The sequence below is a fragment of the Penicillium cataractarum genome (genome assembly GCF_028827025.1).
Source record: "Penicillium cataractarum strain IBT 29864 chromosome Unknown utg000001l, whole genome shotgun sequence".
Lineage (NCBI taxonomy): Eukaryota > Fungi > Ascomycota > Eurotiomycetes > Eurotiales > Aspergillaceae > Penicillium > Penicillium cataractarum.
The window spans coordinates 4,871,312-4,896,212 of record NW_026622737.1 but is presented as its reverse complement, the minus strand read 5'-3'; the positions used below and the strand labels follow the sequence as shown (position 1 = coordinate 4,896,212).

The 24,901-nt window shown below is 50.3% G+C and overlaps 12 protein-coding genes across 12 annotated transcripts; 9 read left to right on the top strand and 3 right to left on the bottom strand.

The window, feature by feature from the left end:
* Positions 1 to 4: 4 nt before the first annotated feature.
* On the top strand, positions 5 to 807 carry N7496_001721 (dolichyl-phosphate beta-D-mannosyltransferase; the record flags this gene model as incomplete). The annotated part of the gene is made up of 2 exons (XM_056694652.1): positions 5 to 108; positions 174 to 807. 2 exons carry the CDS (start codon positions 5 to 7, stop codon positions 805 to 807), a joined length of 738 nt encoding a protein of 245 aa, XP_056561381.1.
* A 315-nt stretch (positions 808 to 1,122) lies between these two features.
* N7496_001720 (uncharacterized protein) lies at positions 1,123 to 2,213 on the bottom strand (the record flags this gene model as incomplete). Its single annotated transcript, XM_056694651.1, has 2 exons — positions 1,123 to 2,106; positions 2,160 to 2,213. 2 exons carry the CDS (start codon positions 2,211 to 2,213, stop codon positions 1,123 to 1,125), a joined length of 1,038 nt encoding a protein of 345 aa, XP_056561380.1.
* Positions 2,214 to 2,661: 448 nt separating this feature from the next.
* N7496_001719 (alpha/beta fold hydrolase) lies at positions 2,662 to 3,627 on the top strand (the record flags this gene model as incomplete). The annotated part of the gene is made up of 1 exon (XM_056694650.1): positions 2,662 to 3,627. One exon carries the CDS (start codon positions 2,662 to 2,664, stop codon positions 3,625 to 3,627), a length of 966 nt encoding a protein of 321 aa, XP_056561379.1.
* A 486-nt stretch (positions 3,628 to 4,113) lies between these two features.
* On the top strand, positions 4,114 to 6,367 carry N7496_001718 (transcription factor TFIIIC subunit TFC6; the record flags this gene model as incomplete). Its single annotated transcript, XM_056694649.1, has 2 exons — positions 4,114 to 5,464; positions 5,526 to 6,367. The coding sequence occupies 2 exons, from the start codon at positions 4,114 to 4,116 to the stop codon at positions 6,365 to 6,367; spliced, it is 2,193 nt and encodes a 730-aa protein (XP_056561378.1).
* Positions 6,368 to 7,150: 783 nt separating this feature from the next.
* On the top strand, positions 7,151 to 7,705 carry N7496_001717 (uncharacterized protein; the record flags this gene model as incomplete). The annotated part of the gene is made up of 1 exon (XM_056694648.1): positions 7,151 to 7,705. The coding sequence occupies one exon, from the start codon at positions 7,151 to 7,153 to the stop codon at positions 7,703 to 7,705; it is 555 nt and encodes a 184-aa protein (XP_056561377.1).
* A 720-nt stretch (positions 7,706 to 8,425) lies between these two features.
* On the top strand, positions 8,426 to 11,573 carry N7496_001716 (formin-binding protein HOF1; the record flags this gene model as incomplete). Its single annotated transcript, XM_056694647.1, has 7 exons — positions 8,426 to 8,468; positions 8,525 to 8,629; positions 8,693 to 8,979; positions 9,042 to 9,254; positions 9,314 to 9,412; positions 9,464 to 11,339; positions 11,404 to 11,573. The coding sequence occupies 7 exons, from the start codon at positions 8,426 to 8,428 to the stop codon at positions 11,571 to 11,573; spliced, it is 2,793 nt and encodes a 930-aa protein (XP_056561376.1).
* Positions 11,574 to 13,263: 1,690 nt separating this feature from the next.
* Positions 13,264 to 14,493, top strand: N7496_001715 (fungal specific transcription factor domain-containing protein; the record flags this gene model as incomplete). The annotated part of the gene is made up of 1 exon (XM_056694646.1): positions 13,264 to 14,493. The coding sequence occupies one exon, from the start codon at positions 13,264 to 13,266 to the stop codon at positions 14,491 to 14,493; it is 1,230 nt and encodes a 409-aa protein (XP_056561375.1).
* Positions 14,494 to 14,894: 401 nt separating this feature from the next.
* N7496_001714 (alpha/beta hydrolase) lies at positions 14,895 to 16,159 on the top strand (the record flags this gene model as incomplete). Its single annotated transcript, XM_056694645.1, has 5 exons — positions 14,895 to 15,207; positions 15,266 to 15,373; positions 15,423 to 15,472; positions 15,536 to 15,665; positions 15,726 to 16,159. The coding sequence occupies 5 exons, from the start codon at positions 14,895 to 14,897 to the stop codon at positions 16,157 to 16,159; spliced, it is 1,035 nt and encodes a 344-aa protein (XP_056561374.1).
* Positions 16,160 to 16,872: 713 nt separating this feature from the next.
* On the top strand, positions 16,873 to 18,738 carry N7496_001713 (Terpenoid cyclases/protein prenyltransferase alpha-alpha toroid; the record flags this gene model as incomplete). Its single annotated transcript, XM_056694644.1, has 4 exons — positions 16,873 to 17,670; positions 17,758 to 17,872; positions 17,929 to 18,221; positions 18,277 to 18,738. 4 exons carry the CDS (start codon positions 16,873 to 16,875, stop codon positions 18,736 to 18,738), a joined length of 1,668 nt encoding a protein of 555 aa, XP_056561373.1.
* Positions 18,739 to 19,707: 969 nt separating this feature from the next.
* N7496_001712 (trypsin-like serine peptidase) lies at positions 19,708 to 20,295 on the bottom strand (the record flags this gene model as incomplete). The annotated part of the gene is made up of 1 exon (XM_056694643.1): positions 19,708 to 20,295. The coding sequence occupies one exon, from the start codon at positions 20,293 to 20,295 to the stop codon at positions 19,708 to 19,710; it is 588 nt and encodes a 195-aa protein (XP_056561372.1).
* Positions 20,296 to 20,587: 292 nt separating this feature from the next.
* On the top strand, positions 20,588 to 21,523 carry N7496_001711 (ankyrin repeat domain-containing protein; the record flags this gene model as incomplete). Its single annotated transcript, XM_056694642.1, has 1 exon — positions 20,588 to 21,523. One exon carries the CDS (start codon positions 20,588 to 20,590, stop codon positions 21,521 to 21,523), a length of 936 nt encoding a protein of 311 aa, XP_056561371.1.
* A 71-nt stretch (positions 21,524 to 21,594) lies between these two features.
* On the bottom strand, positions 21,595 to 24,208 carry N7496_001710 (uncharacterized protein; the record flags this gene model as incomplete). Its single annotated transcript, XM_056694641.1, has 2 exons — positions 21,595 to 23,818; positions 23,916 to 24,208. The coding sequence occupies 2 exons, from the start codon at positions 24,206 to 24,208 to the stop codon at positions 21,595 to 21,597; spliced, it is 2,517 nt and encodes an 838-aa protein (XP_056561370.1).
* Positions 24,209 to 24,901: the final 693 nt, after the last annotated feature.

Below are 24,901 nucleotides of genomic sequence, written 5' to 3'. Positions count from 1 at the left end.
CAAAATGGCCGCCACCAAGAACAAGTACTCGGTCATCCTGCCCACCTACAATGAACGGCGCAACCTCCCTATTATCACCTGGCTGATCCAGAGGACCTTCAACGAGAAGTGCGGACCTCCAATTACCCTCAACGGAAGAGCTGCACAATACTAACATTCTGATTTGAATGTAGCAACCTGGATTGGGAAATTATTGTCGTTGACGATGGCTCCCCTGACGGTACCCTCGAGATCGGCAAGCAGCTCCAGCGCCTTTACGGCCCCGAACACATTGTCCTTAAGCCCCGCCAGGGCAAGCTCGGTCTGGGCACTGCGTACGTCCACGGTCTGCAGTTTGCCACCGGCAACTTCATCATTATCATGGACGCCGACTTCAGCCACCACCCCAAGTTCATCCCCGAGATGATCAGAATCCAGAAGGAGACCGACGCGGATATTGTCACCGGCACGCGGTATGCGAACCGCGGAGATATCAAGGGTGGTGTTTACGGCTGGGACCTCTTCCGCAAGTTCACCTCGCGCACTGCCAACCTGATCGCCGACGTCATGTTGATGCCCGGTGTCAGCGACCTGACGGGTAGCTTCCGTCTGTACAAGAAGGCGGTGCTGGAGAAGGTCATTACCAGCACTCAAAGCAAGGGTTACAGCTTCCAGATGGAGATGATGGTCCGCGCCAAGGCTATGGGCTACAAGGTCCAGGAGTGCCCTATTACCTTTGTGGATCGCCTCTTCGGCGAGAGCAAGCTTGGCGGATCCGAGATCGTCGAGTACCTCAAGGGTGTTTTCAACCTGTGGCTGAAGGTTTAAAGCTTTTCACTGGCGTGTCCTGCGTGAACCGATTGGCTTGAAAGGAGCCCCGCGCATCCATTCGGATCCCGTCTGGCGGCAAATTTGCTCTCCAGATGGGAACCATCCGATTCTCCTTATACCCCATTTCGATCTCTTCTCTCTCCTTATAAATTCCTGTGCCCCTGGTTGGTGTTTGCATGTCTCGCAATTTCTGATGTGTTGATAAAATACAATGTTTCTTGTCCCGTTATGTGGGTTTGTAATATCATCTTAATGATTTGACATAATTCCAGCGATCTAATATGATCAATCTCACTTGTAGTGTCACTCACTTCAGAGACTCTCCAGGTATCGGACGACGCGGTCAATCAGGTCCGTCTGGCCTTGGTCCTGAACATTGTGACTTGCACCAGAAACGAGGCCACTGGTTTCCGCATCCCATTTGGCACCTCCGGCCTCGGTGGCCTGTTTCCATCTTCCCATCAATTTCTCCTTGTCCACCCACGACGGGCAATATTCATCACTGCCAGAATACAGAACACACAACTTTGTCTGCAAAATACCGCGAGACCCGATTGCCCCAAAGGTCTCCTCAAGGCGCTTATCACTTAAATCGGAGCTAAAGAGGTCATCCTCCGATGGGTTTGCTGGGCTGTCCGGGCTAGCCAGACTGAGGAATCTGCGAGCACTGAGTGGCGCATCACCCGGCAGACCAGTCATTCCAACCATGTTCATGGGAAGAATGGAGTCTGTTCCATCTGCGGTCCACGGCCGGGTCTTGGCGGCATCCACGAGCTGGTCATAGGCTCCTCGTGCTTCATTCGGATTGGGGGCAGACTCCATAGTAGCGAGGATAGCTTCTCGGTCGGAGACCGGGGCTTGCATGATTGCACCGTCTATCTCGGGCCGAACAATGTAGTGGAGTCCCATGTCGAAATCCGTCTTGGGAAGAGGATTGGGAGCGTAGAGATAGTGCAGGACATCCTGACTGCCTGTCGAGTGGCCCATGATCGCGATCTTCCCAGACGCTGAAGGTGCTCCAGGTAGTCGATCGGCTTTGAGGTCTCGAATGAACTGCACACATTTACCAAGTTCCTCCACATCTCTGTCGAGACTGCTGGTTCCGAATCCATTGTACGAAGATGTCAATAAGATGGAGAACAGTGACCAATCCGACCCCTCTAGAGCTTCCGCTAGCTTTGATACATAGGGAACTGTGCAAAACCCGTCCGTCAGCCCGCCCACGAAGATCAAGCTATTTGGCTTGCTGCTCGCTTTGGTGGGCGATGTGAACTCGAAGGCTACGAGCCTGGGAGCCTGAAATGAGTGGTCAGCTCATGTGTGGTTCGCTGTAGCAATACGGGTCATACATATTCGTGAAGAACACCGCGGTGTGACAATCCACGATTGGCGTTAGAAGACATTGTTTCTGGATAATGACAAAGGTAACCGCGATGGTTGAACCAGAGACAGGATGGTTATTGAAAGGCGGCGGGGCGATTGATGATTGACGTACCCCACCGCGGGGCTCAAGGCCAATCTAATATCCTTAAGAAAAGACTAGGCATGACGTTTGAAATCGAGCTGTTTGTTCCACTTGATCTTAATCAAGTCGGGGACCAGATGAGGAAAAGCCAACCCCATATTTTGTGGCTTTTCTTAGATGCTCCTTAGCTCTAAAAGATCCTCAAACCGTTGCTGATGTCAGCCAGCGCTGCGAGATTCCTTTTAAAGCTTGGGGGCCAATCGGTACGGGCTTGGCTTTAACCCGGACCTTGTTTGAGTCCGGATGGACACTTACAGATGGAGGTATTTTAAAGGTCCTGGATCGCCTGTTCGGGCGGCTTCAGGTCGATATAATCTCCATCCATCATGAACGCCGCCCCGAGGCTCTTCCCACCCTTGGTTCGCGGTTATTGTCGAAATGCGATCCGCCATGTCAGCACTGCTCGTGGACGTGAAAGCCAGACGATGCGCCTACCCGATGGTCGTACTTTAGGATTTGCGGAGCATGGCCGACCCGGCGATTACCCAGTTCTCTTCATGCATGGATATCCTAGCTCGCGCCTTGAGACCCTAGACATCGATGATACAGCCCAGCGCCACAAGATTCGCATTATCACACCAGACCGCAATGGCTACGGTCTCACCACTTTTGACCCCGAGCGCAGGATCCTAGACTGGCCGGATGATGTTCAAGCACTGGCTCAGCATCTTGGATTGACCCGCTTCGCAGTTCTCGGCGGCTCCGGTGGCAGTCCATATGCGTTGGCATGTGCATATCGGCTGCCCCCGGAGATGCTCTCTGCAGTTGGCATCATGTGTGGTGCGGGCCCATGGGAGGCAGGGGCTTATCATATGTCTCTGCCATACCGACTCAGCGCTTTCACGGCACATCATTGGCCCTCTGGTTATGGGGGAGTCCTCGGTCTACTCCTATGGATGTTTAGAAGGGCTTTATCATCACCTTCTGGAATTCAAAGAATAGACAAGGTGCTTGCCAGCCAGGTTGGAGACCAGGAATCAAGCAAGTCTGCTGATTATTTGAGAGCAACCCTGGCTCGCCAGGTATTTGAGGCTTTTCGCCAGGGTACAGGTCCAGCCGTGTACGATGCCCAACTCTTGACATCTAGCTGGGGTATCAAGTTTGAGGATGTGACTTACAACAAGATAAGAATCTGGCATGGAACGAAGGATGCAAATGCACCGGTCGAGATGATGCGATATATGGCAGAGCGTCTCCCTCACTGCGAGCTGAAAGAGTTTCCGGAGGCCACCCATTTTACACTCCAGCGCCATCTGGATCAGATTCTTTCGGAGATGGTGGTCGCGAAATAACTTCATACTGTGACTGGTAGTGCTCTTATACCTTAGTGGTTCGTTACGATAAATCGGATCCTGATGAACGATATCATGTAGGGAGTCTTGGGAGTCTAGGGTTCATATACAATATAAACAATCATCTCCCCTCTTGCCTATAGTGTACCATAGTAATTTACTTATATCTTCACGGTTTTTATTCTCTAAGAAATATTATTTGATTTCATCCACGATGCAGCACACAGAAATTGAAATCTGCTTTGTTTCGTGATCTGGTGGACTCGTCCCAATCGGGTATAGCGCCTTTTCGAGCTTCTCGAGGTACCATCCGTCAACCAGAAGCTAGCTTCAGCATTCCAGCGCCCACGCTTTCTATCCTCCACCACATACATCCTGCTTCTACTGCGTATCCGGGCAGTCACTTGAGAAGAATAATTTAGTGCCCCCGGGGCCCTGAATCGTGATTTCAAACATTCACGGTGCCCCACTCTCAAATCACTGGAGATGGCTTCTGCTCGCAGATCGGGCCGTCTCAAGGGCCCAAGGGCGGTCTATACGAATGACCCATTCGAGTCAGCGGGGATCACCGATGAATCTGATTCCGAGGAGCGGCAGAGATCTGCAACTCAAAAGGGGAAGCGGCGTCGTGACGAGGATTCCGCGTCAGATGACGAATTCGTCGCCGGGGAAGTGAACGATGAGGAAGAGGAAGACGAGGATGGCGACGCTCGGGAAGCTCAGTATCCTGACTATGTTGATGAAATGGACGTCGATGAACCCGCAGCCACCCCCAGGACTCCAAGAACTCCGGGTGGAAGATCTCGACCGAACACGGTCCAAAGCCAGCAGAAATTCCTTGAGAACAAAGGAGCTGTCCACCAAACTATCAAGGTCTCTGCGAGTGAGATACGTGCTCGTGGATGTGTTGATCCCAGAGAGAACGTGTCAAAGCCTATGTACTACATGTCGACCTTTGGTGACGATGACAGAGACCTACTCGCTGTTCTTTTCACGCGTGATCGATGGGCTCGAGGCGTGGATACTTGCCTTCCCACTCGCCACACTCTGGACATTCAATCAACAGCTAATGACTATGAGTACGGGCCAACCTGGGGCGTCGCTCCGGAGGATATGGAAAAAGAGCGAACATCTGGCTGGGACTGGTATTACGACAAAGACATTGGGGAGGTGTTCCGGGAGGCGCAGAAAGTTGGTCCAAAGCTCAAGGACGCGGATGCGCGTCGAAAATATTTACCCAAGGCGAAGAAGGCAAAGCATACCATTCTCATGGGTGCTGCCAACGATCAAAAAGTCTTTCACTTGGGCCACCACGAGTCTCTAAACTTTGGGCAGGCATGGGAAGAGACCAAAGCCCAGAAGAGCGACCGAGCTAGTGAGAACGTCCGAGAGGGCTGGTTGATCAGCTTCGAGCAGAAGATTCAATGCGTGGCATGGGCTCCGAACCAGGATGGCTTTTCCCAGTACCTGGCCTTGGTCACTCCAATCACGTCCGAACAGAAGGAAAAACACGCCTCCCATGGAAGTGAACCCTTTTCGCCGTTCCGACCAGCGCCCTCTTACCCTTGTGCTGTGCAACTATGGGAATTTACAGGTAAACAGGCAGGCTCTATTACCCGTACGCTTGACATGGAGACCAAGCCACTGCTTCGGCTGGTTCTGTGCACTGACTGGGGTGATGTACGCCGCATAGCCTGGTGCCCTATGGCTCGGCAAAAGCGAGAGGAGGACGACCAAAATGGTATGAAAACCATTGGTCTGTTGGCTGGCATTTGGGGAGATGGGAAGATAAGGGTTCTAGACGTCAGGTTGGGACCCGGAAAGAAGACGGAATTCGGTATGTGAAAATGGCGATTCTAATCACTAAGAAATGGCAATCTGACAGACTCGGCATCTAGTCAAAATCCACTCACCCTTCTTTGAGGCCAAATCGCCCTCCAATGTCTCCTCATGTTTAACATGGCTCTCACCCACTGACATCGCCGTGGGATGCTCTGACGGATTTGTGGCGATTTGGAGTATTTTACCCACGTCCGATATCGAGCCCATTCCATATTTCTACAAGCCTATCCATGCGTCCTATGTGCTCAGCATCACATCAGCCTACCCGACCAACCCTCATCTTATCGCCACCACATCTATTGATGGCGAAACAAGGCTTTGGTCCATGATCAACCCCGAGAGCGAGAACACGACTCCTGTGCGACAGCGCCAGGCTCCTGGTCATCTGAGCTACTCTCCCATCCTTCAGTCCGTTTACTCCTACGATGAGAACGATTTTGGTCGGTTGATGCCAATTCACAAGTTTTTTGCGACTCAATCAGCCGGCAGGATGCCTAGCTCGGTGATCAGTCTGGCACCGTGTAATTTCTTCCACCCATCTCTATTATTTGGCACAGCAGGCGGCGAAGTCGTGGCTACCAATCCATTCCGCCGGCTTCTCTACAGCAAAGAGCAACACTGGCAACAAACCTGGTTCTCCCACGACTGGGCACCTGGCCTTGACAAAGATAGCTCGGGTGCTAGTCGATTCTATGAGGGATACCGGGCGGAAACTCAGAGTCTGGCCCGGAATCTGTCGGGCGACAAGCGCCCTCAACTTGGCTCCTCTCTCACCACCGTCCATGATGAGCGAACACACGTCACCGCGCTGGGTTGGAATCCGAACCGCCCGAGTGCAGGCTGGGCTTGTGCTGGGATGGGCTGTGGCCTGTTGCGTGTTGAAGATCTTGCTATCTAATTTACCCTGCCACCGGCCGAGACCTGTCTCGGCACAATGTCGATCCAGGATCAATATAGTCGGTGGATTCCGAGTTACCGGTCGATCAGAGGCGAATAATCCAATGAAGTGAATGAAATCAACCTTTTACTCCCTGCGCTAAGAAAAGTAACTAGGCACCAGGTTTTGTGTTAATTATTATGTGGATTATTGTGCAGTGATATGATGCAGTATGTGCAGGATGTGGACTCCATCTGTCAGTGTGGAACCCCAGCCACGCCTATTGCTTATGTAAACACTCAATCTCCCCAGCAACGGCTGTTTTTATTGGCCCCTTGACTGGTCTTCAACAAGCGCCAACTGCCCACTCGGGTGATCAGGCACGTTCTGCGACGTGCAGGTGGCGTTTCCGCGTGGAGCCGTGTCAGAGCTCATTGAGGCAAGAAGGTGGCTGGTTTTCATGATTGCGGAGTCGCTTCGAATCCCCAGCCACGCCGATCCCAGCCTGCCGAATTTTCTAGAGCCAATCGCGAGATTGCCATGTGGATCGCATATACTTCATGCTGTCCAACACTGTGATCGCGATTGCAATGATTCTCATTTTTAAACCCTACCTCTTTCATCTTTGTCCTTTCAATCTTCCAACTCACTTCAACCCAACCTGCGACTACACCAAATTCCATACCTGACCATTCTTCCGATTCCAGCGATATTCCACGATTCCTAATTGCATTGTCACCATACCTCGAAACTCCTTCATCTCCATACGTGCTTTGACATTCTCACTCTCAAATTCTCGCCATCATGCATTTCTCCTCCGCCGCAGCACTTGTCATCCTCTCCTCCATCGGCCTCACATACGCTGCCCCATTCACCAATCCCCAAGCAGAGATCGCTCGCCGCAAAGTCAGCTACCAAGTGGTCAATGTCGATGGAGACCCGACCAGCTCTGCCACTCCAGAAACTGAAACTGTGACCGAAACTATCCAGTCCGTTACCACTGCGACGGGCACTGCTCTTTCACCAGTGACTGTCACCATCACTGCCACTCCGTCCAGCACTCCCACCCCGACCTCGACTCCCCACTCTCATGCCGCCCCTCCTCCGGGCGCTTCTTTCTTCCCTGCCCCGAGTTCTGGCTCTGGATTCTTCCGCCGTGGCTTGATGGCCACTGGTGATCCTCTTCAGTTCGCTCGCGGTGATGAGTCCTCGACGGCCAGTGTCACTGCGATCCCTCTCGCTGCTACTCCCGTTATCGCTCGGGACTTCTACAACCAGGACTACCCCAGTGTCTTCAGCTCGGCCACTCCCAGCTCGAGCTTCACTCTTCCCCCTTCTGCCAATGCTCTGCTTTACTAAGTGGAGATTGTATACTTTACGACGACCATGCTTCAATAATCCGAAGTGATATGAAAAACATGACCTTTTATGAATCGAAGAGGTCTTCTTCGAATGAATCACGATGAAATTGGGGGATAACATACGACATATGATCATGATCTTTGCTGCTATTTGCTGCCTTTTGTGTTCCTTTCACGGCTCCCATTGTTATCATATCTGACAACAGTGTCACATACTCGGCGTTTTTCCTGTTTTTGCGGAAGGGGCTACTTCAGAATATGTATTCTTCTTCTATTTTCATGGACATGGGTTTTGGTTTTGCGTTGTTGATTTGGGGTCGGTTTACATAGAATGCATTTGAACATACGACCCCCTACCCCCTATGGCTTAGAGAGACCACAAATAGAATGAAATCATCATTCGAAATTTACAAAAAGAATCGTAGTTTTCTGTCAAAGTGACGCGTCACAATTTAGCTGCCTTGGTTGGGCAGCGCGATGTCACATTACATAAGCGGGGTATTGGGACATGAGCGCCGTTGCCCCGAGTGACGCGCTGTAAACATCTCCAAGCCTCATCCCTCGGATCAACCACCTGAACATTCAGCGACCGCCTGGTCTCTTTTGCGTTCTCATTTTATCATATTCCCGTTACGTTTTGATTTTCGTTCTTTCATTGTACCTGTTCTTTTTTCTCTATTATTGAGCAAAGGCTGGCCGAGGCTCGACACCGATAACAATGCCTGGGACCGTGGCTGAGGGACCGTCGGTCTCTATGTCCTGTAAGAGAAATATGCTGGTTGACACGCCACAACATTTTGACCTAACCTTGTATTAGTTGCCAACAATTTCTGGGGCAAGGATGATGCTGGACTGCAACCTATGCTTGACCGCATGCACGCATCAAAGGTTACAAGCGATGAATTGAAAGTTTTCTACAGCGGTACGCCAATTGCGACTGGAAATGGGCTTTGTCCGAGACTAATGGATGAACATGGATGAACAGTACGCGCTGCGATTGAAGACGAATACGCCCGAAAACTCCAGGCACTCTGCCGCAAAACCCTCGGCTCAGTCGAATCAGGATCCCTTCGCTCTTCGCTGGATGTGGTCCGCGGGGAAACCGAGTCCATCGCGAAGGCACACGCCGCGATCGCGGGCCAGATGAAGACTGAGCTTGAAGAGCCACTACATGCGTTCTCGAAGGGTATCAAAGAGAGGCGGAAAATTATCCAGGATGGCATTGAGCGTCTTCATAAGAATAAGATGCAACAAACGCAACTGGTCAACAAGGTCGGTCTCTCTGTATCGAAGTTATTTCACAGGGATAATATGCTGACTTTGTTTTCCTCAAGACTCGCGATCGCTTCGAGCAAGACTGCCTACGGATTAAGGGATACCTTGCGCAAGGACACATGGTGATGGGCCAAGAGGAACGCAAGAACAAGGCGAAGCTTGAGAAGACACAGATTCAACTGGCCTCGAATAGCAACGAATACGAAGCTGCTATCAAGACGCTTGAGGAGACCACTGGGCGTTGGAACAAGGAATGGAAGGCTGCTTGTGACGTATGTTATGCGTCTTATTGGGGAATTCGAATGCTCTCAATACTAATCCTCTATCGCAGAAATTCCAAGACTTGGAAGAAGAGCGTCTCGACTTTACAAAGAGCAGCCTATGGACGTACGCCAACATTGCCTCTACCGTTTGCGTGAGCGACGATGCAGTATGTCGATTGCCACCTTTTTCCAGTCTTACATGCTAACTCATCGTTTAGTCCTGCGAAAAGATCCGTTTGTCTCTGGAGAATTGTGAGGTTGAAAAGGACATTGTCTTCTTCATCAAAGAACGAGGAACCGGCCAGGAAATTCCGGATGCTCCTCGGTTTATCAACTTCTGCAAGGAGGATGATGATATGTCGGATATCGAAGATGGGGAAGGCTATTCAGTCGCCCAGTTCCAGCGAGCTATGAATCCAGCTTTCCGCACGTCGTCGCCTCAACCATCCACTTTCGAGTCCCATCATGACCCGGATTCTGAACTCGCTGCACAAATGGGCCACCCGGCCCCGGCTCCAGCGCCAGCTCCAACCCAAGCCCCAATTCAGGCTCCAATTCAGGCCCCCGTTCAAGCTCCGATTCAAGCTCCGATTCAAGCTCCCGCTCCAGCTCCCGTTCCGGCACCAGCTCCCATTGCCCAGCCACCAGCCCCACTGGACCTTCGCCGAGGTGGCTATTTGCCGCCGAACTACGACCCTCAGCAGCATGGCGAGATCAATGCAATTCCTCACAATGCTTACCCGACCGATGGCATGACAATGTTCTGCCGCACTGGGCCACCTTCGGAACGCAGCTCGGCCAGTGCATACCGCCCCTCTAGCCGGGATTCTCAAAGCGAAGTCTCAAACCCTACTTCCATGTCAAGCGTCGAGGCTCCTATCACAACCCACAAGTCTCCACCCAAGCCGACCAACAGTGCACCCCTCCCGAGTCAAAGTGAGGACAAGTCTGTTCAAAAGAAGAAGAGTGCCTTCTTTAGCAACAGTCCCTTCCGTCGCAAGAGCCGTCATGACAAGGAGAGACCGGTGATTGGTGGTCAATCTTCCTCTCGTAGCAGCCCTTGGGGCTCTCCCACGAAGCCGGCTAGCCCTACCAAGCCTGCTCCCCAAGCTCAGCCTGAACGCCATAGTCCTGAGCCCGTCGATCCTCGCGCCAACTTCCAGCTCAATGTTGGCAACAATGTCTTTGACGTTGCTTCACCTGACAAGAATGCTAAGGCCGGAGCCCAGCAAGCTAAGGCTGCCGAAGACAATGTGGATCCCATTGCCCGTGCTTTAGCAGATTTGAAGACCGGTGGAAAGCAGTCCACTCTGCGTGTCTCAGCGGATAGATACCACGGTATCCAGACACCAAACCCATCGGCCCCGTCGTCTACCTATGGTGGTAGCTCTTCCGGTGCTCCTCCTGCGTACAATGATCCTTCTGTGAAGAGACTTGACGCCCCGGAGCCGGCTTTCACGAAAAAACAGATGCAAAAAACTACTCAGCGATACACTGGACAGACTCAAAGCATGCTACGAGGCGGTGCCAACAGTCCAAGCATGGCGCCTGCACCCAGGACTGAGGTCCCTCGCGCACGATCCCCGGCCCCGTCCACTCGCCGCAGTGCCAGCCCTCAGGTGTCTTCTCCCCGAGTTGATACTCGCATGGCTGCCCAATACAGTGGATCTGCAAGCCCTGCGCAAAGTCCAGCTGCATACCAGTCTAGCAGTATGCGCAGCCGTTACACCCAATCCCCTACGCCCAGTCGCGCACAAGACCCCCCATACTCGCCTAACGATTATGCTCGACGGGCCTCCCCAGCTGTATCAACTCGTGCAGTTTCTCCTCAGCCCCAGTTTAGGCAACAGGTCCGTCCTTCCAGCGCTGGGGGTATGGAGCTGCAGCTTTCTAGCGGTCCAGTTGAAATGTACGGCGCGGGCTCTCGCGATGGTTATGGCTCGGCTACTCGTCGCGGCGATGGCCGACCTATGTCTCAGTACGGTGACAGTAGCAATACTCCGCCTCCAGTGGGCCGCTCTCGAAGCCGCACTCTTGCTGTTGCTGAACCCGGAAGAAAGTTCAGTCGCGATGGACGTCCCATCCTTCATTTCGGTAAGCATAGTGCCATGATCTCCCTCCATATTGATTCCTTTCTGACCCTTCTTCAAATTCACAGCTCGTGCTATGTACAGTTACACTGCCGCCATCCCCGAGGAACTCGGTTTCGGTAAGGGTGATGTCCTTGCTGTCATCCGCCTTCAAGACGACGGATGGTGGGAAGCCGAAGTCACCAACGCCCGAGGCCACCCAGGCCTGGTGCCGAGCAACTACCTGCAGATCATCTAGATGGTCAGCCCACCTTTTTAACGAACCGCCATGACCCTCACAATCTCTCGTCCTGACGGAACACCTTTCTTTTTGTCACGCTCATGCTCTCACGTAGATACCACATGCCTTTCTCCGAATCCTTTTTTGCACATTCACGATCCTTGTTTCAACCCATTTCGATTCTGATCTATTCGGCGCTGTACCTGCGCATTGATTTTATCCCTTTTTTTCTCACTGGGCAAGCTGTTCAATATTTTCGATGTTCTGCCCAACGGATGATATTTTTCTGGGGAGCTTAGCGTGCTTGTGGTTTTCATCTGGTGATTTGGTTATGTCTTCTTTTTTTAGCTGTACGTTTTTGTTTGGAGATCTGTTCTAGGGAAATTGCACGATGGAACGAACGATCTAGGATCATGTACAGTGGTAGGACTCTCATGGTCGATGGGATATTTCTCTTTTCCCATTTCTTTAATTTATGACGTCTTTCTTCGCGGATCCTCTCAGTCAATCGTCTATACCAGATGATCTGATCTCCTTTTTATTGTAATTCAAGTAAACGCGTTCACGTAGATAAATTTTTGTTCTAAACAACTCCAAGTCTATCTATATACGGCAGTGTATGGTTTCGCAGTGATAGCGACTCACGTGGCGGAGGACGATAAGCGCCAATTGCTCAACCCTAATTTTCCAAGGCAGAAAAAGAGAAAAGACAAGGGGATAGTCAGATCAGTACTACAGTAATAGCGTCACCCTGGCCTAAAGAAGAAGGCATCAGGGCAAAGGCGGCTATGAAAGCGGTCGATTAACTGACCAATTATGGCTTTTGAGCAACTGGCGTTTATCGTCCGCCCTACGTGGCGCCGTCGGGATCCATCGGCAATGCCGACGCAAGGGGTTCGGCTCTTGAACTTCACTGCCGACATCTGCTTCCTGTAAGGATCGAGGATTGTGCAGATCCAGTACCGGGCAGGATGTCACTCCGGGTCAGCACAAGCTCGCCTCGGACTCCACAGGCCTGTCGCACTTGGTATGTCACTACATGGGTCCATTCCGGGCATAGTCTCTGAAGAACTATCCTAGCCGCCGACGGAAGACGAAATGCAACGGGGTGCGGCCAAAATGTGGCCACTGTTCATCACGGAAGATCGCTTGTGAATGGCCAAGAGCGTCTTTTGTGGTGTTGAATAATTCAACATCGCCTCTGGAGACTGCAGCTGTTGCTGAAAGCTCTTTAGAGCCTGTATTGCATACGGAAGACACTGCCTCCGATGGGGGGCTGCCAAGCCGTCGAGCACTCCAGCGATGCTTAGTTCAATTCTTCAAAAGACATTTCAGTAATGACTTTTGCTCATTCTCGTATAAGCCGCACCTTGAGGAGAAGGCTGTGGCTCATCCATTTCTCGCAACTGCCGTCGTATCACTCTGTGCACGATATCTTTCTGTACATGATGCGCAACATGAATTTGGGAAAGCGTCGACGCGTGATGTTTACAAGCATGCTTCTGGGTTGGCTAAGCGCTTTGCTCGTGAAAGCTCAGATCAACCATCAGGTACATACATCAACCAATCCTTTTTTGGATGACATGTTCTGATTTCAGCAGTTCTTAACATCCAGGCCAACCTCATTCTATCTTTGTCAGAGCTTCTTTCTGACAATGGCTCAAGCCACTGGATGTATGCTGGAACCGCGATTCGAATGGCTCAAATCATGCGACTCAATAAGGAGTACCACTCTAGACACCCTGAACAAGAACGCGAGATCCGACGGCGCACATTCTGGGCATGTTTGCAAATCGACCGATTACTTGCGTTTAGCTTGGTGAAACCACGTACATTGTCTCTCAGAAATGTGAACATCTCACTCCCAAGCACTGATATATCCTTGGCCTATGGGGAGAAGACTCGAGGTGTGACTCTCGAGACCCTAGCAAATTTCAACGGAAACCCTTCGGACATTGGTATCCAGTCATACTTGATTAAAAGCATTTGCATATGGAGCGACTTTGCCGATTTCCATGTCACCCAAGAGCGCATGGTTTCGAAACTGCCGCCCACCGATCCATCTAGTCGATTTGCTCAACTCTGCGCATCGCTTCAAGATTGGACTGATAACCTACCACCTCGTATGCAATGGTCGGAGGAGAACTACAGAATACATCTTGATCTAAACCAAGGAGCAGCGTATATGGCAATACATTGTCTTCTACAAAGCGCCTGGTGCGTTTCGCATCAAGACTATCTGCCACAGACAGATGAGCATTCAATACTTCTCGATTATATGGATCCGGCTGGCTGGTCGTTTCTCCATAGAGAGCAAACTCTAATATCGACCTGTGTATCTCATGCCTTGCAAGTTGGGAAATTGATCGATGCCTATCTAAGCTTTGATCGACACCTTGAAAATCAAGGACAGTCGATATTCCTTGCTCTGTCAGTTCTATCCACCGCCAGTCCACTGCTTTGGCTGCGATACACACAAGATGAATGCAGTTCTGAGGGAGACAAAGACCTTGCGGACACCTATTTCGAGAATTACATACGACTAGTCAGATCTTGGCGGGGCGCTTGGGATATTGCACACACCTGGTTACGACAGTTAGAAGAGATGCGCTCGCTTTACCGCTTTGCATACATGGGTATTCTTGATGATAGCGTGCATATGGAAGCTCCATCGAGATGTAGCAGTCCCACCAACCAAAGTCCGCAATCACCAGAATACCGTCCTAGTCCTGGGGACGGTTTGCCGCCAGCTACCATCTCAAAGAATATCTATTCACTTCTCCGGTTGAACAGAACAGCAAATTTGAATCTACGAGAGGAATATCAATCATCTATCTGGGTCACACTTACGCAGGGTTGGCCGCAAAGCGTTGATATCAGTGCTTGGGATGAATCTATGCAGGAGCAGGTACCATCTGCATCGATGAAATGGCAGTAATATCACCTATTATATGTAATCAGGCTACAATCTGATGGCTTTATAAATATCGAATGTGTATTTTCTCACTCTGGATATCGACCTGTACATACAGTGGGTCTCGGCCCAACATAGTTCTTATCTCGGCTTTGCCGATCTAACATCCGATGGGAGACTTGGTTGAACCCATATAGTAAGAGGTCAACTGACCTGGCACCACTCGGCTTTTAGCCTATTCCTCGGTATGTTAGGACAACGGTAAAAGTATTTCCGTCGGGTTTGGGAAAAAATTGCGGTCGCAAAGGCCACACGCACATGCTCCTCCGGCCTTTATCCACTTCGTGGCCTATAAAAGGCCTGTGCAGATTCAAACTCCAGACGAGGAACAACCTTGAGTCTTGCAGATTTCAAAAGCATACAATATGTCGGCACCAGCTCTGCCTAGCCCCATCGATCCCGCATTCCTGTCGCGCTTGGACGACGACTTTGTGGAGTATTACAACAAACATCTGGCCATTAAACCGGCAACTCACAACATCACCATCGAGAATATCCGGGCGACCCCAGAAAGGTTTGCATTGCCATGGTATCGGGACTTTACTTACGAGCCTTTTGTCAAGGACATCAAGCTCAAAGCCGAGGATGGCCACGAGTTTGTAGTGAGATGTTATCATCCTGATCCGAGAACCTCTCCCTTTGGAGAAGGGCCGTATCCTATCCATATTAATTTCCATGGTACTTGATTTCTCTCGATTTAATAAAGACATATACAACGATCTAACTTCCTACTTAGGTGGGGGCTTCGTGCTGGGAGGTCTGACTGCAGACGCAGAGCTTTGCATGTTGATGCGAAACCGAGTTGGAATCATCGTGATGGATGTTGACTATAGGCTTTCGCCTGGTGAGAATTATCATATCCAATTTAAGTGAGCAGGTCTGACATAAAATAGAGAACACCTTTGGTAAAGGGCACGATGACGCTTGGGCTGCTATCTGCTGGGTATGTTTTAGTCCACGAGCATAGCGAGAATAGTTTTCAGTTTCTAACCTAATAATTTTCTAGGCTGCTCAGAATGGCAAAGAGCTTAACGGCCGGCCGGATTCTATCTCCATTGGTGGCATCTCAGCCGGTGGGCACATCAGTGCGGTTTGTCAACAGTTGGCCCGGGATGAAAAGATTGACCTCAAGCTGGGTTAGTTTATATCTAGCACTTGATCCAGTGAAAATGAATGTTTAGCTAATCGAGCAACAGCAATCCTTTCTGTGCCAGCGACATGGAAAGGAGATGACATGCACGAACCTTCCGACTCACCATATCCCTCTGTATCCGAGAATGAGAATGCACCATGTCTCAACTGGAAGCGTCTGAAGTTCTTCAGATCACTGTATGATCCAAAGACTGATGCCGAAAAGGCCGAGATTGTTGCCCGGCCGGTATGCTATATAAGTCCACTTGACGGTAACTTGGAAGGTGTCTGCAGGACTTATGTTGCTACCGCTGGTTGCGATCCGCTCCGTGACGAAGGCGAGGACTATGCTCGAAAGCTCGTCAAGAACGGTGTGCAAGTGACCGTTCGCCGATACACTGGGGTTCCTCATCCCTTCATGCATATGCTAGTGGTCAATAAGGCTCAAATGTACATAGATGATATCTGCGCTCATCTGCGCATGGCACACGGAGCTTAGCTTTAAAGCCAATGTATTTAATGGGTCCAGTTTTGTCGGATATTGATGACAGGTGTACGGGAGAAGCGAAGTCAAGGGGATACCATTAGGTATCGACTGCATAGATCGGCTTTGCTGACGATAACAACATTGAGATATCTCGAGGGCCAATGCCGCCAATTAACAATACAATTAGCTCAGTAGGAACCAATCGGATAATGAGACATCGTGTCCGATGCAAGCAGAAAACACTAGTGTGAAACTCTCGTTCTTTAGATTGCCCCTACTGTCCTATCGAAAAGCATTATTATTCATAACCTAACGTTTCATTAAGATATATGGAGAATTAATCTCGCGCTGTTTATGTTGATGTTACATGTTGTGTAACAATGGCGTCCGAGGAAAAATTGGAATGGCAAATCGTTTCCCATCGTATATATAGCGCGTACGGCGAAACGACGCTTTTTCCCGCGGTGTATTGACCGCCATCCTATGGAAGAAGCATGGTTCCTGCAACTGCAAGGTCGACAGATTGACAGGCTACAGTGACACAGCATAAATAGATGCTCTATGTGATCCTAGGTATGCAAAGATGCCTAAATATTTTAGGCCATTGGAAATATAACCTGCAAAATAAATTATAACTTAACTGACATCCCTCTCAAAGATATTAATTCGACCGTCACTATTGGCAAACAGTACAATTCTTTTTTCTAAGCATTCGTCTTGAAAACATGTCTTCCACAATCCTAATCCAATGTGCCAGCGACCTTATCCAAAAGATTGCCTCAGAGATAAAGTCGGAATATGGGATGTGTTCGATGGCGCCGTCAATATACGATACAGCATGGCTTGCTATGGTCGAGAAAAATACAGATCAAGGACCCCAATGGCTGTTCCCTGAGTGTTTTGAATACCTTCTTGAGCTCCAAAACGCAGACGGCGGGTGGGATCCCCTAGAGCAGGCCACTAGAACTGCCAAATACCCAGCCAACATCTGGCTGCCCGATTGCATCATTCATTCGCTCGCCGCATTCCTTGCTCTGTGCCGGCATATCCGCCGCGCCATGCGCGAAGGAGGTAACATCCCTGGTGATTCGATAGCTAGGATGTTCCGCGCAAAGCAATTCCTTGATGTCAAGTTGCACGCCTGGAAGCTTGATGGAACCACTCACTTTGGATACGAGTTGCTTGTTCCCGTACTCTTGCGGCTCTTGGGTGATGAAGGTGTGACTTTCGATTTTCCGGAAAAGGAGGCCTTGCTTGAGAAATACAAAAAGTCCTCCGATATTGATCTCAGTTGGCTTTATAGTGGCCCTTGCAAGGTTCCTCTCTTTTGTTTGGAGGGATTTCTCGAGAAAATTGACTTTACTAGGCTGGAGCATCTTGTTACTACAGCAGGTATCGCTGCGTCGCCTGCCTCAGCCGCGGCATATTTGATCTATTCGCCCAAATGGAATGATAAATGTGAAGCTTACTTACGCCATGCTATATCACATGGTCAAGGCAAACGAACCGGCGCAGTTGCAGGTGTATTTCCTCTGGAGATATTTGAACCATGTTAGGTATGCCATTCCCCTGAACGTAGTAGGTATGTTGAGCTTCTAACGAAATCTCAGATTCTGACTGCACTCTTGGAAAATGGATTCACGGCCGATAACTTGGGCCGAGACCAGGTGAACAGCATACTTGAAATAATTCATAGCAAATTAGAGGATGGGGTCACCGGAGCCAGTCAGTGCAAGCCGGGCAAACTTGTCGTGTCTCATCTTTAACTGACATCCTCTCAGCCGAAGCATTCTTCCCAGATGCAGATGACACCTCGAGGGCCATTACAATTTTGAATATGCATGATTACAAGATCAGCCCAGCTGCAATGGCGGAAAAATTCGAAGTTGATCAATGTTTCGAGACATTCGACACAAGGATACCTAACCGCGTGAAGAGCGTGAGCGTTAACGGCAATGTCCTAAACTCTCTCCTTCATGCCCCAGACCCGAGTGCTTTTAGTCCTCAGATTGAGAAGATTGCAAGGTTCATATGCGGGAGATGGCGCACGGATGGGAAATTCGAGGATCACTGGGTACGTCGTGAATAACTGGATTCCATTTGTCTTAGCTAACAGAGATAATTACTAGAACCTATCCGAGTACTATGGCCTTATGCATATGGCACAGTCGCTAGTACGAGTACTGATCCTTTGGGATAAAGGGGGATTACCCTCAATACCAGATGATTTTGTTCAAAGCATAATCCCGTCCTGCTTGAGGGAGGTGACGACACGAATCCTGCAACAGCAACACCCAGACGGCGCTTGGGGTGATATACATTCAATGGAAGAAACTGCTTATTCAATCATTGCTCTGGCAAACCTGGGTTCTCATGCTGCTCTTGGAGATGACTCCAGTCCCATCGAATTGGCAATCGCACGAGGAAAGCAATTTTTGTTGGGGAACTGGCAACTGGGAGTCAAGCCGGACCGGATCTGGACCGGAAAAATTCTGCATGGTATCTCATATATTCAGGATGCATATGTTCTCGCTGCCTTAAAGGTTAGTTGTGCAAATTTGGCGGGTAAGAGAAGGCAGAATAAGAATTAAGGGGGAACACATGAGAAATATAGTTGCTCCAATGCTAGACAAGAAGAGAGCTCCCCCGCGTCTACAGTCTCCCTCAAGAAGCAATTGACCAGCTCTGCTTCCAGTTACACAAGCTTCTGCCGAGGAACAATCCATTATTTTTCAAAAATTTAATATGTCAAATAGAGGCGAGTCTGTATGAAAATAGAAGACACGGGTGGTCAAATACTTGAGGGGGATTGTATGCCATATGTAAGTGAGCAGACTAAATCGTACTTTATTAGCTAATTGGAAATGATCAAATCAATTGGCCAAAAGGGGATGAAAAGAAATACAATACTTGGAATAGTTAGCTGAGTTTTAAAACAGACAGTCTCACTATAGTATAATTTCCCCAAGCTGACATACAATCTAGAGGCAGAACGCTGTCCCCGAACCCTCCTTCAGTCCAACTACCTGATCCTGAGTGATGCATCCACACCCACACGAGCTCCCCCTTGTGGACGGAAACACCATGAGAGAAAATTTCGAGTTCGGTAAAGCCAAGGTTTTCTTCCTCAACATGCTAATTACCTGTCTTTGGCTAGGAGTTGCGGCTTTCTCGAACGACACCAGTGACCGACCCTCGTCAAGAGCCAGCATAAAGAATGACTGCTCTCGTAGTAAGAGATACCGCATAGCACTGGCCGGTAGGATTGAGTAGTGAGGTCTCCCGACAGTCGATTGGCCGGACTTGGGTGCGTCGACGACGACAAAGACAAGCTCTGCCGGGGACGGACGGGCGACGATATTCGGCCGGGTTCCTTTGGTAGCTTGCAGGTACATAGGGTAGGTTTTGGGTTTAACTTGGATAACCCGTTGGAGTGGGTAGTCGTCTATCCATGAGAGGACTTCCAACATGATGCGCAGGGTGAGTCGTGTTCCTTGGCTGTGATAATTGCTGTTCGAGGATTAGTTTCACTGTTCTTAATAACGTATGGAAGGGGAGTTTCACTGGATCCCAACAGCGACGTAATTCCCATCATCATCCAAGCTGAATATTGGCCCTCCGCTTACTCCCCCTATAGTGTCGATGTAGTAGTACAGTGCATGGGCATCGACTCTATCCAGGGACGAGGTGCCTTTCGTCTGCCCTGGCTCACCCTTCCGGTAGCCATGCACGGTGACTTGGTTTGCAAGTAGGTCCTGTTTGGTTCTCCAAACATTGAAGGCGCAACCGCCTGGAAAGAGATCTGGTGCGACTTTATATTTCACTGGGTCAATAGATATCAAGCCGAAGTCCCAAAATGCACTCGCACTGGTGGAGTCAATGGTGGGGTTTTCTTTGTAGATGTGAGAAGTAAAGCAATCTTCGGGTTTAACATCTTCGATCACCGGCTTGTTGGGGAAAGTCACTTGAATCTTGCGCAAATCGCCAGCACCTTTACGGGTGATATTGTGTCCAGCAGTCAGAATACACAGTTTATTGGTCTCTGGGATATTCACCACGAACCCGGTACCACAGTAGAGTTCATTGTCGAAATAGGATTCTAATCGACACACCCACTTGGATGGTTCGTCACTCGATTCCATAGACATTTTCTCAATTATTAATCCGTAATTGAGAAAGAAAGGAATATCCTGGAAGGGGGTTGGGTTCAACGTGGTTGTAAAAGAAAATTGGTACAGCTGACAAGGGTCAGAGATTAGTTGGATGCCCAATCTAGGGCACGGGGTCAACCACAAATCATATGGCAACACATCATATGCCACCATGAGAGCTGTTGGCAGACGCCATGAAATAAGAAGGCGTTAAATGACACGAGGTTTCTCTAGACTGGCAACCCATCTAATAATTCCGATATCCTATTCTACGCCAGTACTAGGAGCGATGGATTGGCAAGAGGCTATTAGGATCGGCAACGTGGAAGAACTACGGACGATCCTGGGCCGCAATTCCGTTGAAGTGAACACTAGGGATCCCTATGGACGAACGGTATTGTACATGGCCGTATTGGCAGACCAGAATGAAATAGTCAAAATACTTCTCGAGAACAACGCCAACCCAGACATCGGGTGTCGATGCGGAACAACCCCTCTCTCTAAGGCTGCAGAGCTCGGCAACCTAGATGTTCTCACGTTTCTCCTACAGAAGGGAGCGAAACTCAACACTAGAAACGCTGACGGAGAGTCGCCCGAGGACCTCGCCTGGCACAACGGACACGAGGCGGTCCTCTTCCGGATCAACCAACACAAGATCAAGCGCGTGGACGCGTTCATGAAAGCCGCAAAAAAGGGCTGTATCACGGAGATGCAAGGACTGATGGCGAGTGGAGTAGATCTGAGGCATCGTGATGCGCAAGGTGATTCGGGGTTTGACCTGGCAGTTCAGAGCGGGCGTGTGAATGCAGTGCGATTTCTCCTACAGAGTGATGCCGGTATCGATGTGTCTGAGCCAGATAGCAGAGGGAGAGGGATTACGCCGCTTCATCGCGCTGCGCAAAACGGTCATGAGGCAGTCGTGAGTCTCCTACTCGAGTATGGCGCCCGACCCAACATGATTGATTATAGAATGATGACGCCGCTCCATCATGCGGCTCAGCGGGGGCATACCGAAGTCATCTCCACGTTCTGGCGATACATGGGCTGTGGGGTGCCAGTGGAACTTGATGCCCTGGGACGTAATGGGATAACCCCGTTGATGCTGGCTGCGAAACATCGTCGCACCGTTGCTGTCAATAGGCTACTGGAGCTGGGTGCCGACCCCTCGCTGAAGGATGGAATGGGGGAGACGGCATGGGACAAATGGAAGAACAATCTTGACTGAACGGTTTTTGCTAGCTCACAATTGCGTGTTATCTGGCACCATCAGTGCGGGTCGTGTATGTCCCTCACACACTAGACAATTTTTCTGATTAAGTTGCGACCTAAGGCCCAAACAAACCAAAGAAAAGTCCGATTCCACTGTCTCTGGACTCGTTCGACCTCGTCGTGGTTTCCCTCAGCCCGTAAGACATTGATCAAGCCAGTAATACAGCCATCTAGCTCTTCGTGGTTGTCCATCAGTCGATTTTCCCAGCCTTCCAATGCACTCCGATACAATTGCTCGGCATCTGCATTTCGACCTTGTAGTTTCAGGATATCCGCCAATCGCCGCCGACAGATGAGCGTTGTAGCATGATCATTTCCGTACAATGTTTCCATTTCCGTAAGTGCATCGCGACAGGGTGTTTCAGCGTCCACATATCGTCCTTGGAGGACTCGAGCTCTGGAAAGATTTTGTAGAGCGGTCAAGGTATACTGATGCTGCTTTGTAAAGATCCTGGCGTAGGCTTCTGAAACCTGCTTGTATTGTTCCTCCGCCTCGGCAAATAGCTCTTGTTTAACGAGTACGCACGCCAGATTGTTCATGCAGGACAGGGTATCCGAATGCCCTTTCCCTAAAAGCTTCGTGTAATGGTCGAGAGACAGCTGGTACATATTCTGTGCTTGATCCATATCGCCCATCTCACTCAACACACTAGCAAGATCTTCCCTGCTAGTGAGTGTCGCTGGGTGCTCCGGGCCTAGGGCGGCGAGATTTCCATTAAGGGCTTCTCGGTGTAGCTTGCTAGCCTCTTCATATCTCCCTTGATCTATAAGCACTGCACCTAGATCGTCCATGGTTGCAAACACGGCCGGGTCGTTCGCCCGCAGAACCTTACGTCGACCTTCCAGTGCTCGGCGGTGCATCGCTTCCGCCTCGGTATACCGACGCGCTCGTCGAAGCAGTATACCAAGCTCGTTCACGCTATCGAGGCTGTGAGGATGGTTGTAGCCAAGCACTCGTTTCCTCCAATTTAACACCTCCCGGAGTCTCTTCTCTGCCGCGGCGTGAAGTCCACGATACATCATGATGGACGCGAGCAGAGCCAGACTGTCAATAATAGCTGGATTTTCCTTACTAGGGACGACCGAATTCTTCTTCCGGATCGTGTAGGCTTCGTGCGCGTAGGTCTGCGCAAGTTCCAGCTTCTCCTGCTGCCACTGATAGAGGGCGACCTTGTGCAGTAATGCTGCGTACGGTAGTGTGGAACTGTTCTTATCGTATTCCAACACTGCCTGCGCATGCGGGAATAAAACTCGACACTCTTTCCAGTTCTGATATTCTGATGTTGGAAAAATGTCCGCCAGCTTTGCGACAGCACATTCATGGTACTTCGTCTCCTTCTGGCCCTTGAGCCAGTCCCGGACAGCCAGTTGCGCCTGTTGGTGCATTGAGAACGCCTCGCCGTTTCCGTTGTCGGTTAACAGAGACAGAGAGACCAGCTTTCCTAGAGAATCGGTGAACTCGGCTTCTGTTGTGTTTTCATCTCTCGTGGTCTCACGGAGAAGCCACCGTGGGATATCCTGTCTATCGAACACAGCTATCACTGACAGAAGACGAACGGAGATAGGGAGCATAGCTGCCTGGTTGAATGAGAGGTGGAAGGTACGCAGCACGGAATGGGCCTCTCCGTAGCCAAGGAGATACATCCTGTTGCCGAGACTTGCCTGAAGGATCTCGATATATTCCCGGAGGGAGATCATGCTGTTCTGGATGAATGCAGCGGCCTGGTTAATTGCCAGAGGCAGGTTACCTACCTCACTCGCCAAAGTAATTATTGCCTCGGTATCATCGTCCGCTGCAGTTTTATCTTCTCCGGTGCTCATCATCTGGGCTCGAAACAATTCCTTCACCTCACACATTCCCGGACAATCCACCTGAATCACAGGCCCCATATCCAACTCCCGCGCAACGACCTTGTCCTTTGTCGTGACCAAGACCGAACAACCCTCGCAGTTAGGAATATATCTCGTAAACGAAGTTGATCCCATCTCGCCCCTAGAAAGCAGTCTCCGGTCGTCCGCACCATCCAGCACAAACAGCCACCGGCCGTAGGAATCATCACTCAGCCGTTCCGCAACGAGCGCAAGGATATCCACCCTCGGATTATCCAGGCCGAGGATACCCAACCTCTCTGCGAGGGTGGTATAATCGGCTGCCAGTCTCTCCCTGGTGCCCGCATGCGCGAAGAAGATGTTAATATGCGGCTGTTGTTCCTTGACCCGGTGGCAGTACTCGAGTGCGATTTGGGACTTGCTATAGCACGACCCGTAGTCAGCTTTGACGCTTTTTTTTTCTTCAAAGAGTAGAATAGATAGATGATAGGCACTTGGGGTGAGACATAGTAACATACCCAACGCCGGCCATCCCGCTGATTGCTGCCCTTCCGTATTGTTGGATCCTCGTGTCGATCTGGTTGAGGATATCCTGGCGGCCCACGAAACGGGGGTTGCGCCGGAGGACGTGGGAAAGGGGATATTTGAGTCTGGAGGTTTCTGTATTTAAATGGCCAAGACTATTCTGATTGAAAATGACATTTGTGGCTGCCACCGTCCCGATGTTGTTCAGGTGTCCATTGTCGTGGACGGAGTGTGTCCCGGAAAACTTGCTGCCATGTTGAATCGTATTTGCCGCTGGTGGCTCCATCGAGCAGGTGAGATAAATACAGTCTAGAGACTGATAGTTGGTAGAGATGGTTTGCTGAGGCTGGCGAACGCAGAGGAATCAAGAAGAGCTACCACGCCTGGGACAACTGCCTGATGGGCTCAACGCGTCAGGCAGTAATCCGTGGGACGAAACTTGTCTGTCCACCTGCCCTGATGGGCATCAATAGATACGTCTTACAGCTATATTACCAATGTGTGTATAACATAAGGTTACAAGCATGACTTAATGTTCTTAACAGGTGATTCAAATACGGCTCTTTTCTTCATACCCTAACTAGCCTCAATGCAGAACAAAATCCCCACTGGCCGCAATATTCCCAATCTGATTGAGACGCCCCGAATGCACATGATTTGTACAGTTAAAATTCCCTCCTTCTTGGTAAACATTGAGCGCTCGCGACTTGGACGGGATATCACTACCAGTCTTTCCCCCCGGATCCTCAATCACCTCCTGCACCGTCGGACTCTCCCCAACCGCCTGGCTCCGCACTGCATCAACCAAGAGCTCCTTCGCACACGCGGCCGCTGTCATGGCCGCAAACCTCTGCCACAGCTTATTCTTATGCGAGTCAGAATAGTCGCATATCCCCCGGATGACCAAACAGGGGAAAACGTCCATCAGACCCGCAGCCTCGGTCTCGAAACATAGCACACCCTTTTCCCTAGAGAGCTG